Raw genomic sequence first — 15,312 nt, forward strand, 5'->3', positions numbered from 1 at the left:
CTGAAGCCACATGTCCCACAGGCTTGCAAGCACAAGTGGGGACTGCCCAGGTGTCTCTGTTTCATAGGGGCCAGGCACCAAGGCCAGGGTGGCCAGAGGACATCACGCAGCCCAGTGGGGGCCTTGCAGAACCACCAGCCAAGAAGGCGCGTGCAGAAGCACGCCAGTGTTGCAAGGAGGCAAACTTCCTGCTGGACTGAACATGGGGAGCTGAGCTTCCAATTGCTGAGCCGGGTTGTCTGGTCCGCTTCTCTCTTCCTGAACAGAACGTCCCCAGACAGAGCGGCCAGGCAACGGCATGGCCAAGTGGGGGTCTGCATTCCAGGCCTGCCCTGCAGCCTGACCAGCCTGCCGCCCTCCCAGGAGACACAGGACTGGCCAGGGCTCCCCTAGGCTGCCACAGGAATAAGGCAGGGCTGTGACCTCCTCCATGGCCCAGGCGCCTGGGGGAGGGACCATGAGCTCCAGTTCAGGGGGCAGACAGGAAACGGGGGGTCCACACTCCCCCCAACCACGGAGCTGGCTTCTCCTCCACTGCATTCTCACCAGCCATACCCCCCACCAAAAAAACCACCTTACCCAATGGGTGGTTTTGCAGCGACACCCAGTCCAATGAAGTTACCTGGTGGGGGCCTTGGGGGATGGGGCCCCCAAAAATGCACACGGGCAGTGGGCGAGCCGGAGGCTGTGTGAGGCCTTGCTTCCTCGGGCTGGCCGGGAGGTGCCTCAACCATCTGTGTAACCCGAGCCCGCTGTGACCAGGACCTGCTGCTTCCCCATCTCAGCCCTCTCCTATCAGCATCAGCTAAGCATTAGTCAGCAGGTGCCGGCAGGGAGCCACGGCCTAAGGCAGGCCTGCAGTTAGACCAGCACCGGGGGAGGGACCAGGAGAAAGACCTCTAGAGTGGAAGCCACAGCCCCTCTTCCTCCTGGGCTGGGCGACAGATCACCATCCCCAGCCAGCCCTGGGGAAGCGGGAGGGGTCAGCCTGGTCGCAGGTACAGCACTGGGGTCCTCAAGGTGGCTGCTGCTGACCACGGCCCCTCTTCCTCCTGGGCTGGGCAACAGACCACCATCCCCAGCCCGCCCTAGGGAAGCGGGAGGGGTCAGCTGGGGCACAGGTATAGCTCCGGGGTCCCTGCAGCAGCTGCTGCTGACCACAGGCCTGTTACTCCTCCTCCGGCTGGGTTCCCACTCTGGTCCTGAAAGCGCCTCCCTCAGCTCCCATCTCCTGCCCAGGAGGCAGCCAACACCCCAAGCGCTGCCACAGCAGGAGGCTGGGCCTACAAGTGTGACCCGCCTGGGGAGGGACAGAGGGAAAGACCACCTCCGTTCAAAACAGCAGTCTTCTCCCTCCTCTCGGGGGTTCCCACGGGGTCTCCAGTCTCTCTCTTACCAAGAGGTAAGGAGAGGCAGGGAAGTTTCAGGAACATCAGCAGAGAAGAGACAGGGCAGGCTAGAGGAAGCGGGTTGTAGGGTGCCTAAGGCTTTGGGCTGGGCTTTGGGAGGCCAGGGTATGGGCAACTGGGAGGCTCAGGTAGGGAAATCTGCCCCGCAGGTACCCTGGGAGACAAAGGAGAGGGGACATGACAGCCGTCCCTCACTGCCTCCCGGCTGTGGCTTCCAGGGGCCTCGGCTCAGACCAGATGCACCCCATGCACCAGGTCTCAGTTCAGCCAGGAAGCAGGGCCCACGGGCCTCCATGACTGCCTGGACAGTGATCCCCAAAGGGCCCCCTCACCAGCTGGGGAGCTCCCGAGGGGAAAGTGGCTTTGCGGACCATCTGGAGACATCAATGGGCCATGAGGACAGGAGGAGGCGTGGACATCCTCACAGCCTTGAGGGAAAATCAAAGCAGAGCTGGAGCCTGGGCACAGTGACTCACACCTGTAATCCCAGCACTTTGGGAGGCCGAGGCGGGCGGATCACTTGAGGTCATGAGTTCAAGACCAGCCTGGCCAACATGATGAAAACTGATCCCTGCTAAAAGTACAAAAACTAGCCGGCCACGGTGGCACGTGCCTGTAGTCCCAGCTACTCGGAAGGCTGAGGCAGGAGAATTGCTTGAACCCAGGTGGTGGAGACTGCAGTGAGCTGAGATGGTACCACTGCACTCCAGCCTGGGCAACAGTGTGAGACTCCATCTTTAAAAAATAAAGCAGAGCCGGAGGCCGGGTGGCTTTCAGAGCCCGACAAGGAGGCTGTGAGGCTGGGCTGCCTTTCCGGCCGTCCGAGGGGCAGGAACTGGCCCAGCCTGAGCTTCAGACCCACAAGAGGCTGAACCCAAGCGGTACTCCAAGATGAGGCAGGGCTATCCTGTCCACACCTATGTCCAGGTCTCAAGGGCCACCCTCTCCAGGAGCTCAGTTTGATGGTCTCTCAGGCTGAGAGGCTGTCAAGGGGCTCTAAGGTGCCCCAGCGTGTGAATCGGTGGGTTCTGATGTGTGAGAGCTCGAGTCACTCCCCCCACCGCCAGGGAACAGGAATGAGGAGCCCCCACCCCCGGTGTCCGGCAGGCGGGAGCCCCCACTCCCGGTGTCCGGCAGGCGGGAGGCAGCCACTGGACTGTGTGACCAGGTGCCACCAGACCCTGAGGGCCCATGGATATAGCACATGACCACTTTAGTTTTAATGACCAATGCCTGTGCAGCAGGTGCTGAGGGGCCTCAGCCCCGAGCAAGGCTGGGTTCCTGGAACACCCCCCCCCCGACAGAAGGATTTGCAGCTGTGGAGCTCTTAAGATATTTTTCAGTAGCAAACAAAGCATGGGGCTGGACGGTGGACCTATGAGTGCCCTCACTTGAATGCGGATAAAGACAGAAAAGACAGCAAACATTCGCGAACAAAAGGAATGGCTCCTGCGTATTGAACTTCCACTTACCGGCCCTTGTCTGGTATAAAGTGCTCAGGAACTCTCCGACAGCTTCAGTTAGAAACGTGCTTTTGTTTGGCTATGTGGAAAATTCTATACACACTAAGATACATGATGCTTCTGGTCCTCCCTACGAATGTTCTATGCTTTCTGGGTTTATGATTTGGAATTTGCAGATCTCTGCCACCTTTGTTCCAGAGTCACAAGGATCTTGGATGCAGGAAATGTTTTCTATGTGCAAGGACCCCCTCCCCCCTGCCAGGGTCCATCGGCCTCTCTCTGTCCACAGGTGTCACCCAAACCCTCGCACCTGCCGCCTCCTCTTTCTAATTACCCCCGCAACTCATCAAGAGCTTCCCCACCTTGAGAGCTAGGCTGCTGGAGACACACAAGGCACACAGAAGTCCCTGAAACAACACTGAGCATCTATTAGGCACTTACTGTGTGCCTGGTTTGGTAATAATAAGTAAAATCACAATGCTCTGGGCACATCAGTACACTTCCTTATGTTCATCCTCCCAACAACTCAATGAGATGGCTCCATAAATGGGGAAACTGAGGCACAGGGAAGTGAGACTGGCCCAAAGCCACAGGTTAGGAAGGGTAGGGCCAAAATTCAAATCCAGGTAGTTTGGTACCAAATCCCAGCTTTTCACATGAAAAGCATCTTGTAACTCCTCGAGAAGGCTAGGACTATTATTTGCACTGCACCGACAAGGAAACCAAGACACCAAATGGCCAGGCAGCCCTGCAGCCAGGAGGTGGGCCCAGTGGCTTATGGGAGCACATGGAATGGAGCCCATGTGAGGCTCAGGTTGGGGTCCCCCATCTTATCCTGGTCTAAGGGATGAGGTGACTGGGAGTGTCAGAGACACTCTGGGACTGGCTATCCAGGTGCTCTGCATCCAGTTCCAGTGTGAAGCAGGCAAGAGTGGACAACCTGCCACCCAGCAGGGCTGCTGTCCGTATCCCAGTGGCTCTTCAAAGCCTGGCTAAGCAGAGCAAGACCGTCCTCGGACCAGAGTGACCCCCAAGCCACACAAGCACTCAGTTATGCTTCGGAGGATGCAGGACTGGGAAGGTCTTCCTCCCACCGCATCCTCACCCAGTTCCTCCGTGGGGCAGCTGGCTCCAGGCACAGACCCAGACGCCCCTCTCCCTGCCTGCTGTCAGCACATCCCTGGCTTCACTGCCGCTTCAGGGAGGGGCCCGAGAGCTCCCCAGCCCTGTCACTCATCACACTCCATTCAGAGGGCCGGGGACTCAGCACCGATTTGCCAAGCATCCAGCAGCAAAACCATGGGTTGGAAAGGGCCACAGTGCTGCTCTGATCTGGCCCCGTCCAGGTGTTGTTCTCACCAGCTCCTTCCTGTTCCTGGCCCCACCTCTCAGGTACCATGAGCTCTGCAGGTCCAAAGCCAAATTCACCAGCCCTTGACCCTCTCCAGCTGGGATTAGGGTGAGGCCTTCGTCCAGGTGCAAAAGTTAAGGGAGTGCCAAAAAATCCAGGAATTAAACAATATTTTAAAGTAACATTTTAAACAAATCAAATTCCACGCTGAACAAACTCTGACATGGCTGTGCACGTGCAGGGCTGGGCCTGTCTTTATTTAAAATTCCAACATTTGTTCACCATGGAGGTTACTTTGCATCATTTCAATATTTAAAAACACTGCATTAAATACTATCTGTGTTGATTCCTGAGCTCTTTCCTGTCCCCTTACATTGTGCTCCTGACAAGTGCCTGACACACCTTGCCCCAGTCAGCCCTGCTCTCTAAGCGCCCTCCTGGGTCTGTCCTGCCCACGCTCCTCGCAGCTACCAGGAGCCACTGAGCCACCGCGTCTGCCTTATTTTGCTCCTTATGCCTGCGCACCGTCCACCTCACCGTGCTTCCCTCATGTGCCTTGGTCGCACGTCAGCTCCAGACAGGAGCCCGGTGGGCTGGAAGCACATACCAGTGCTGCACTCCCCCGCCTCAGTGCCGGGCACGGGGCAGCATTGGAGATTTTTTTTTTTTTTTTTTTTTTTTTTTGAGTCGTAGTCTCACTCTGTCACCCAGGCTGGAGTGCAGTGGTGCAATTTTGGCTCACTGCAACCTCCACCTCCTAGGTTCAAGCTCTGCCTCCTGGAATCAAGCAGATTCTCCTGCCTCAGCCTCCCAAGTAGCTGGGACTACAGGTGCACGCCACCACGACCAGCTAATTTTTGTATTTTTAGTAGAGACGGGGTTTTGCCATGTTGGCCAGGCTGGTCTCGAACTCCTGACCTCAGGTGATCTGCCTGCCTTGACCTCGCACAGTGCTGGGATTCCAGGTGTGAGGCACCACGCCTGGCCAAGACTTCTTGAATAAACAAACATTCCCAGGATGGAGATCTGCCCACGGAACATGCTCAGGCTCTGCCTCTGCACCTCTGCCTGCTGTGCCCAGAAGCAACCCAGGGCCACTCCAGCTGCCTCCACCTGGCCACCTCCCTGCCCTCACCCAGGCCGGCTTGTCCCACCCTGTGGGCCAAGAAAACTGTCTAGTAGGTGGTGACCAGAGTTTTTTTTTTTTTTCATTTGAAAAGAACACACTCACGAAAGGCCAACGGTGACAACATCCCAATGTCCCTCAGCTGATGAAGGCAACGTGTCTGTCCACAGTGGAACAGTCCATTCCACGGTGGAATATTACTCAATATTCCACCTGCTACAATGTGGAGGGATCTTGGAAACGTGACACCAAGTGGAGAAGCCAGACACAAAGGTCAAACGTGCAATTCTCTGTACAAGAAATGTCTAGAATCGGCCAGGCGCAGTAGCTCACGCCTGTAATTCCAGAACTTCGAAAGGCCAAGACAGGAGGATCACTTGGCCGGGAGCGGTGGCTCACGCCTGTAATCCCTGCACTTTGGGAGGCCGAGGCGGGCAGATCACGAGGTCAGGAGATCGAGACCATCCTGGCTAACACGGTGAAACCCCGTCTCTACTAAAATACAAAAAATTAGCCGGGCGCGGTGGCGGGCGCCTGTAGTCCCAGCTACTCGGAGGCTGAGGCAGGAGAATGGCCAGAACCCGGGAGGCGGAGCTTGCAGTGAGCCGAGATGGTGCCACTGCACTCCAGCCTGGGCGACAGAGTGAAGACTCCGCCTCAAAAAAAAAAAAAAAAAAAAAAGAGGATCACTTGAGCCCAGGAGTCCAAGAGCAGCCTGGGCAACATGGTGAAACCTCATCTCTACAAAAAAATACAAAAATTAGCCAGGCATGGTGGCACAGGCCTGTAGTCTCAGCTACTTGGGTGGCTGTGGTGGCAAGATGGCTTGAGCCAGGGAGGCGGAGGTTGCAGTGAGCAGAGACTGAGCCATTCACTCCAGCCTGAGTGACAGAATCAGACCCTACCTAAAAAAAAAAAAAGAAAAAAAAAAAGAAAGAAAGAAAAAAAAAAGAAAAGAAAAGTCTGGAATCCACACAGATACAAAGGAGATATGGAGGAGGAGGGCAGGATTGATAGCTAAAGGCTACGCGGTTTCTTCTTAAGAAAAAAATTTTCTAAATTTCTCAAATTTTCAATTTTCTAAAATTGGTTGTGGTGATGATGGTTGCACTACTCTCTGAATAGACTGAAAACCATGGAATTACGCACTTTCTTAAATGGGTGGATTGTATAGTAGCTTACTTGAATCTCAATAAAGCTGTTTAAAAAAAATGAAAAAAGCCTTCCCTCTCTCCAAAACAAACAAACAAACAAAAAAATAGAGAGAGAGAGAGAAAAAAAAAAAAAAAAGAAAATACCGAAGTGTAGCGCAGGCATGGTAAAGGTAAGAATCCCATGATGGAAATTTGGTTTCATTTATATACCTCCACCTCCCACCCCCACCCCATATAGGTGTGTCCTGGGTCGTGGTGTCAAGCGCATGTCTTTCTGGAGGCTGCAGTCCAGACTGATTTTGAAAGCCACTCTCTGGGCAGCTCCAAACCTCTCATAATTCCTGAAGCCCTTGGCCTGCTGGAACCACTGAGCCACCCCCAGACCCAGTCCCCTGTCACTACCTACTCAAGACTGCAGCCATGGGGAGGGGGGCTCTCTCTTAAGGGTGCAGGGGTCCTGTGGCTTCATCCCCTCTCAGAATACACATCACCCTGCACTGCACACATGTGCCTCAACATGGAGCATCCCAGGACGCCAGCCACAGCCAGTGATGTTTGCGCACAGACCGATCGATCGTGCTCTGCTGACCAATCATGTCAATCACCCCGCTGCACGCTGTCCTCACTAAGTGAGCTAAAGTAACCCCCACGGAAAAAGCCGAGGGATTTTAAACAAGCTAAAAGACGCTTTTCTAGGAAAAAAATAATGAATTTTAAGAAGAAAAACTCCAAAACTGAAAGACCCATGGAAAAAATTTAAATTTTTAAAGTGATAGACTCCCCCAAAAGTATCAGGCCCAGATGGTTTCACTAGTGAATTCTTGAAAAGTTTTAACAAAGAGATTATTATGTTGCTGCTTAAAATGTTCCAGAACACAGAGGGGAAAAGAAATGCATCCAAATTGTTTTTGCTAAGCCAGCACAATACAGACACCAAAACTGATAAAAATAGCACACACACACACACACACACATACACACATACACACACACACACGCCCCACCCGCTCCAGACCAAGCTCGCTGCTGTGTATCCATGCAATACCATCTACCCCTACCTCGCTGCTGAAACCAAAATACATTCCAATGGATTCATGATTCCAACATGTAAAAATGAAACCACAGAAGTACTAGAAGAAAACGTGGGTGAAATTCTTTCCTATAATTTCAGAATGCAGGAGACCTCTAAACAGGACATGAATTCCAAAAGCTAAAAGGGAAAGCAGAGACTTGACAACATCAGGATTACAGGATTAAAATGTTCTGTGTGGAAGAACATCACAGAAATAAAATCAAAAGTAGGCAGCTGGGGACAAGACACTCATACCTGCTGTGATAAAGATGTACAAATAACTTTTTTTTTTTTTTTTTTTTAAGACAGGATCTCACTCTCACCCAGGCTGAAATGCAGTGGTACGATCACAGCTCCCAGCAGCCTCAAACTCCCAGACTCAAATGATCCTCCCACAACAGCCTCCCAAGTAGCTGGGACTACAGGAGCACCACCTCACCCAGCTAATTTTTGCAGAGATGCGATTTTGCCATGTTACCCAGGCTGGTCTCGAACTCCTAAGCTCAAGCGATCCGCCCACTTCTGCCTCCCAAAGTGCTGGGATTACAGGTGTGAGCCACCACGCCTGGCTTACAAAGAACTCTTTTTAAAACATTTCAACAAGGAAAGGATGAACCATCCAAATGAAAAGAGAACACAGGACCCTGGTCTGTAACATACGAAGAGATAATCCCTCTCGCTTGACCGAGATGCACAAAATAAAACACCAATTGGAAAGCGTCTGGCCCTCAGCCAGGGGTGAGGGGCATAGGACCTCCCTGCTGGACCATCACTGCACAGGGCCCAGCAGACAGTTGAGCAGGCCGGCGAGGGGAGGGGTCCTAAAAAATTCTAGTAACCACTTTAGAGGCCAATTCAGGAACAAGGATTGATTTTTTTTTTTTTTTGATACGGAGTCTTGCTGTGTCAGCCAGGCTGGAGTGCAATGGCGCAATCTTGGCTCACTGCAACCTCCACCTCTTGGATTCAAGTAAATCTCCTGCCTTAGCCTCCTGAGTAGCTGAGATTACAGGCACAAGTCACCATGCCCAGCTAATTTTTGTATTTTTAGTAGAGATGGGGTTTCACCATGTTGGCCAGGCTGGTGTTGAACTCCTGACCTCAGGTGATCAGCCCATCTAGGCCTCCCAAAGTGCTGGGATTACAAGCGTGAGCCACCGTGCCCGGCAGATCAAAACTTAAATGCACACATCCTTGACACAGAAATTCACTCTTAAGGGCTCATCCTAGTCATGTGTGCACATGTACAAGTGTGAGAACATCTGTTGCAGCCTCTCAATCACAGTAGGAAGCTGGACAAGCCTGGCAGCGCCATGGGACATCTGATGATACAAGCATGAAAAGGAACGTGCTACTTTGGGAGGCCAAGGCAGGCAGATCTCGAGGTCAGGAGTTCAAGACCAGCCTGGCCAACATGGTGAAACCCCGTTTCTACTAAAAATACAAAAATTAGCCAGGCAGGGTGGTGGGCACCTGTAATTCCAGCTACTTGGGAGGCTGAGGCAGGAGAATTGCTTAAAACCGGAAGGCAGAGGTTACATTGAGCCCAGGGAGCCCATACGGCACCACTGCACTCCAGCCTGGTCAACGGTCCGGTCACCAAAAAAAAAGTAACATGCTACATCTACAAGTGGCAACAGTGTTGTCAAATGGAAAAAAATAAAAGCTGGTTGCAGAAGTCTGATTTCCTTTGTGTTCTTGAAAAGTCTAAATTTACACATTGACTTTTTTTACACAAGCCCTGAATGACTCTGCACAAATAAAATTCAGAAGAATGCCACACCCAGCTGTCAACATGGCCACCCCTTGGGAAAGAGTTGGGGAATGGGAGAGAAAAACTTCCTTTCGAAATTTCATGTGATCTTCATTTTTTATCTAAGAATGACTGGGCATTGTTTTTTGTGGGTTTTTTTTTTTTTTTTTTTTTTTTTTCCAGATGGAGTCTTGTCCCGTCACCCAGGCTGGACTGCACTAGCGCAATCTCGGCTCACTGAAACCTCCACCTCCTGGGTTTAAGCGATTCTCCTGCCTCAGCCTCCCTCCCAAGCAGCTGGGACTACAGGCGCCTGTCCCCACGCCCGGTCGTGCATTGCTTTTTAGGATGAAAAAAGGGAAAGGTCACAGGGAGAATGGGAGCCAGAACACAGAGCAGGGCTTCTAAACACCAGCTTGTGGGCGGGCGGGAGAGACACGGGGCGACGCCACCGGCCTGAAATCTAGGGATGGTATGAGATGCTGCCCGGGGGCTTCAGACAAGGCCTGCCTGCTGATTAAATCAGGGTCGGGTTTGGCTTTTGTTTATATGCTTGTTTAACACAATCCCCCAGGCGCTCCAGCCCTGCTTGCGAATTATCACTGTTCACTCTCACCACGCTGCACAGGAAGAATTGTACCCACTTCCACACTGAGAAAACTACCAGAGAGGAAAGCCCCTAGGCAGGGCAGGGGCGGCAGCCCAGGCAGTGTGAGCGCAGAGCCGGTGCTCCTCTGCCTTTTCCCCACACACAAGTGGGCAAGGCATTACAGGCATCTACATCGTCACCCCTGCGGGCCATTTTGGAAGGCGGGAGATGGAATCAGTGATCTCCAGGGCCATTTCCAGTTCCAGGTTTCAGACTGGGGCGGTGGAGCGGAATCGAGCTTGACCCGTGACTGTGGACAAATCACTTTCCCCCTCACCTGCACTGGATGAGACCAGGAATCTCCACTCTGGGTTCCTTAAGAGTCCCGGGGCTCCACAGAGGACACCCAGTAGTGGGATGGGGGGACAGGGTTGGGGGAGCTCCATGCCTCAGAGTATCTCCACTTTAACCCCTTCCTGGGCTCAGTGTTTGGAGAGAACGGGAAGGAAGCTCAGCCCTGGCCATGGGCTACTCTAGCCTGTCAGTTACAGCCCAGCCCCCAGGAGCCCCCTTGGACTGCAGGAGAGACAGTCACTTATCGCACCCACAGAAAACCCCAGAGAGGAAGTGGAGTCCAACCGAGGAAGCGCCTCCCGGCAGCTCTCAGACATGAGGTCCCAGGTGACACAGTGTGTCAGGGTGGACCACACGGCATCCTCCCAGGCTGTCTGCTGGAATCCAGGGTCTGGTTAGGGGCTGCCCACACTTCGGGGCCCCGGGCGGGGAGTCTGAGTGCACTCCTGCAGGGTTGAATGTGCCCTCTGTCCACACCGCACAGAGCATGGCTGTCTGGCCGGGGCGCGCCCCTCCGGACAGGCTCGCCATTGTGCAGACCCTCAATCCCAGCAGCTGTCCCAGGCCTGGGAGGCTGCGGGTGCAGACACAGCTCCTCTCTCTTCTGGCAGCTGCTCTGGCTTCCTGGGACAAGTGCTGAGAGGAGGCCTCACCCACTGCCATGTGTCTGGGGGCTGGGGCTCCATCCTGGGGCCAGGCTGAGTGGTCAGGGCCACAGAGCTGCAGGGGACGGAGTGGAGACACCACCCCCAGTGCCTGCCTCCTGGCCCCACCCTTCCTCGCAGCTGCCCGCTCTATTTAAGGTATTCCACAGCTGCTCGGCACCCGCTGCATTCCCAGACCAGCCCTCCTTTCCTCTCACCACTGCAGGGTACTTGGCAGGCAGCTGAGCAGGCCACCAGGGGAAGGGTTCTCTTCCTGGGCCCTGCAGCCAGGCTCTGTTCTCTGGGCCCACCCCGTCCCACCATGAAGGAGACACACCTGGCCTGGCCGCTCCTCCTCCATTGATCCTCCTGTTCCCCCAGCACATGGGGGACTTCCTGCTCTAGACCTAGGTCTGAGAGGCTCGGAGAAGGACGGTACTTGTTCTTAGAAGGGGAAAGAGAAAGAGACCCAATCCCAAAGTAAAAGGGGACCTGGGTGCCCTCTGGAAGCAGCTCAGGAAAATGGGAGGAGGTGGGAGCAGCGGGACCTTCTGAGTAAGGCAGCCCGGCAGGAACGTCGGTGCCTTCTGGACACCCGGCTTTCGCCCCTCCAGAAGCAGAAGCACACAGCCCCACACAGAAAAATCCTGCAGGCTCAGGACCCCAGGCATGACACGATCCAAACTCACTGCTTCATCAGACACCAGTGAGTCCCTCGACGCTTACCAAGGTCCCCTGCCTCACACCTGGTACTGGACAAACCTGCAGACCCTGCCTCAGGGAGTCCACCGTCCAGGGACAGGCTCAGAGCCTATGTGGGGTGTCCTGTAAACATGGGGCCAGGAGCCGGGCTGTCTATGGGGCCCTTCCTCCCTAAATCACGGCAGTCACGCTCTCCCCAACTTCACAGTCCCTGATCCCCACCAGGAACTTCTGGGGCCTAGTAGGTGTTCCTCCCTTGCAGGCTGATGCCCACCCTCCCCACCCCCGACTCAGGCTCAGCTCTGACCCCACTTTCCCCAAAGCCACCTCTTCAATGCTCTGCGTTGGGTGGTTCCAGGGAGCCCTGGGCTTTGATTAACCCTATACTCAATGCTGTACTGGCAGCCCTGCTGTCTGAGCTGAGATTGCTCCCTGTTCTGTCCCCGGAACACAGGGCCTGGTGCGGACCAAGTATGCGAAGAGCCACGCCCACCATCATCGGCTTCGGGGGCCTGACTCCCAGCTCCCTCAACGCTCCACCCACAAAGATTTCCAGACCCTCTGGGTCACAGGAAAACTACTGAGACATGCTGCCATGTCTACCCCGCCCCAATTTTACACCCATGGTCACAATGGCCCCAGCACCACCGTGGACTCCCTTCTTGGTTCTTGGGGTGGGTGGATACATGAGCGCTCAGGCCCCAGCCACCTCTGCAGATGCCTCTTTGACAAATCAAGAAATTGAGGCTGGGAGGGGTGAAGTGATGGTTCAGAACCAGTTGGCTCATGGGGCAGAGCCGGAACATGCCCAGAACTGAGCTGGGCACCGGGCCTGGCCTCCCTCTTGCCCCCAGTGAGTATCCCAAGAAGGCAGAGAACCAGACCCACGGACGAGCACTGAGCACTTGCCTTATAAGGCAGCTCTGGAGAAACTTGGCTGGTGTGGCTGAGGAGCCAGAGGGGAGTAACTCTGGTGGGGGGGCTCTGAGCCAGCGGCCAGCCCTTGCAGTCTCAGTCCTGGGTGCTGCGGCCCAGCCTCGCCCCATCCAGAGGCACCCATGTGGGGGGCAGGGAAAGAGCAGGGATCCGGGAGAGGAGGCAAGGCCGTCCCCACCCAGAGCCTGAGAGGACCAGGGATGACCCCGAAGGACGAGGGTCCTGTGGGAGGACAGCAAGAAGGGTGCCAAGTTCAAGGGCAGGGCCAGAGCCTCAGAAACCGGGAATTCACCGCACCAGCATAAAGCTCAGACCTCACCAGGCCCTGGGGCGGAGAAGCAGGCAGTGAGGCCTCTGCCCTCTGCAGCTCCTCTCTTCCTCTCCCTCCCCTTCAACCATCTAGGTGCCGACACTCCTTCCTGAAATGCTGACCCCTTCCAGAACCCCCACACTGAAGCTGACACCCACCCACTGAGCCCTCCAGCACGACCTCCAGAGGAGACACCAGGTGCCCTGGGGGTAAAGTTGACCAGGCAAGTTTCTGCTTGGTCCCTAGGGATGTCCCAAGGGGGTCACTACATCTCTGCAAGAACCACAAAAAAAGCCATCCCCCATCTCACCACCAGTGGCTCACTCCTTCACCATAATTTCATGGCATACCTATTATGTCCAAGTCACTTACTTGGTATCTTACGGGATTTCTTTTCTTTTTTTTTTTTTTTTTTTTTTTTTGAGACAGGGTCTCACTCTGTCCCTAAGCTGGAGTGCAGTGGCACAATCTCAGTTCACCGCAGCCTCAGCCTCCCGTGCTTAGGTGATCCACCTCAGCCTCCTGGGTAGCTGGGACTACAAGCACATGCTACCGTGCCTGGCTAATTTTTTGTATTTTTTTGTAAAGACGGGGTTTCTCTATGTTGCCCAGGCTGGTCCCAAACTCCTGGGCTCAAGCAATCTGCCTGCCTCGGCCTCCCAAAGTACTGGATTTACAGGCATGAACCACTGCACCCGGCCTCTTACGGGGTTCTTTGTAAAAAACCAAGACAGACTGGGCACGGTGGTTCACACCTGTAATCCCAGCACTTTGGGAGTCCTGGGAAGCCGAGGCAGGTAGGTCACAAGGTCAGGAGTTTGAGACCAGCCTGGCCAATATGGTGAAACCGTGTCTCTACTAAAAATACAAAAGTTAGCCAGGAGTGGTAGCCCACGCTAATAGTCCCAGCTACTCGGGAGGCTGAGGCAGAAAAATCGCTTGAACCTGGGAGGCGGAGCTTGCAGTAAGCCGAGATCACACCACTGCACTCCAGCCTGGGCGATAGAATGAGACTCCGTCTCAAAAAAAAAAAAAAAAAAAAAGAGAAGCAGAGGTCAGGGTTCAGGAGGTCAGGGCAAAGGGGTTGTGAGGAAAGGTATGGGAGACCAAGGAAAGACCAAAGCAGGAGAAGCTGGGAAGCAGAGAGGTGTGAGCTGAGCAGGAGAGTGAATCAACCATGGCGGGGCCTACGGTGAGTGAGCAGGGAAGGCTCAGGATGGGAAGAGATCTCAGCAGAGCTGTGCTTTGGGGAAGTCAGTCTGGGAGCAATTCAGCTGGGCCCCAGGAGACCCTGCCCTGTGCCTGCGGCTCTGGGGTGGAGACAAACCACAGCATAGACGCCCTCCCGCAGGCAGAAGCCAAGGGGCTGGGCATCTGCTGAGAGGGCACAGAAACTCCCTCCCTGATCCCTTTCCCCATGGTGCCAGCTGGATCCCTGGTGCTCAGGGTTCAGAGGGGCCATGGAGATTGGTCAGAGCTGTGCATGTGGGGGCTCAGGGAGCTCCCAGCCCAGCCCACATGGAGGGGCAGAAGGGGATGGGCCTGCTGGACCTGCAGGAAAGATGGGCAGGAAGCCGAGTTGGAGAGAACTGGATGTGTGTCCAGAACGGTTGTGACACAGAGAGGAAGAACGGAGAAGCAAGCAGGTGGTGCCTCAGAGGAAGAGCTAGTGGGGCTCAGGCCTGGGTCCCCCAAGAAGCCACTCTCATTGGATTTCAAGAGCACCCCTCCATCGGGAAGGCCTTGCCCTCATCTCTCCCTGCCTTTCCTCCACCCGGACTTGCTTAGGCCCTCAGGACCGTCAGCCCAGCCCACGGACCTCTCCACGCGGGCTGGACTCCCACCTGCACAGGTCCCCATCCAGGGGTGGCCGGGTCTGGGATGCTCATGGTTTTCTCCCATGCCCCAGCTCCAACATGTATTCCATGTTGAAAGCCACCGTCCCCCAGAGCACCAGGCTCCTGCCAGCTCTGAACGCTGCTGCCTCCACGTGGCCTGCCTTTCTCTCCCCTTCCTGGCCTGATGACATTGCACTTCCACTGCTGGGGAAGCTCCCTGGGCACTCCTTGTATCCCAGCCATCCTGCTCATGGCTCGGTGAGCTCCAGAAAGCAGAGCCTGCAGGATGTGTCCCTGGGTCTGGCTCCCAGTGCAGTCTCTGGCACAATTTAGGGGCTCAGCTGTGTCTGCCCCTGGAGGAGGATGTTCTTGTACATCCCCATGGACATCCCCCCACCCGTTCCCCAGAGCCAGGACCATGTCTCTGTGCATCCAGCACCAGCCGTCACCAAGATTTAGACGGCCCAGTGACAACCGCCTCCCCAGCCACATCCTGTTTGACTCAGCTGAGTGTGAACACATCAACCCAGGAGGTGGGTGTATCCGGCACGTCAAACAAAGGTCCTGCACCAACAGAAGGCTGGGGAGGAAACAGCCTCCTGCCACTCTGC

General features: G+C 55.0%; 3 protein-coding genes across 8 annotated transcripts in view; 2 read left to right on the forward strand and 1 right to left on the reverse strand.

Annotated features, from left to right (window-relative positions):
- Nucleotides 1-15,312, forward strand: part of MXRA7 (matrix remodeling associated 7) — a 1,130,960-nt gene that overhangs the window by 408,611 nt on the left and 707,037 nt on the right. The window lies entirely within an intron of this gene.
- JMJD6 (jumonji domain containing 6, arginine demethylase and lysine hydroxylase) overlaps nt 1-15,312 on the forward strand; it is a 1,042,475-nt gene that overhangs the window by 358,886 nt on the left and 668,277 nt on the right. The gene's annotated exons all lie outside the window — the stretch shown is intronic.
- SEPTIN9 (septin 9) overlaps nt 1-15,312 on the reverse strand; it is a 214,791-nt gene that overhangs the window by 80,555 nt on the left and 118,924 nt on the right. Inside the window, exon 1 of one of the 5 annotated variants that reach the window (XM_050764272.1) lies at nt 623-768. The exons of the other annotated variants lie outside the window; for them this stretch is intronic. Coding sequence (XP_050620229.1) covers nt 623-734 — 112 coding nt within the window. The 5' untranslated portion in view covers nt 735-768. Of the gene's footprint in view, nt 1-622; nt 769-15,312 lie in introns of those variants that run through there. 5 annotated transcript variants of the gene reach the window in all.

This window comes from Macaca thibetana, chromosome 16 (genome assembly GCF_024542745.1).
Source record: "Macaca thibetana thibetana isolate TM-01 chromosome 16, ASM2454274v1, whole genome shotgun sequence".
Taxonomy (NCBI): domain Eukaryota; kingdom Metazoa; phylum Chordata; class Mammalia; order Primates; family Cercopithecidae; genus Macaca; species Macaca thibetana.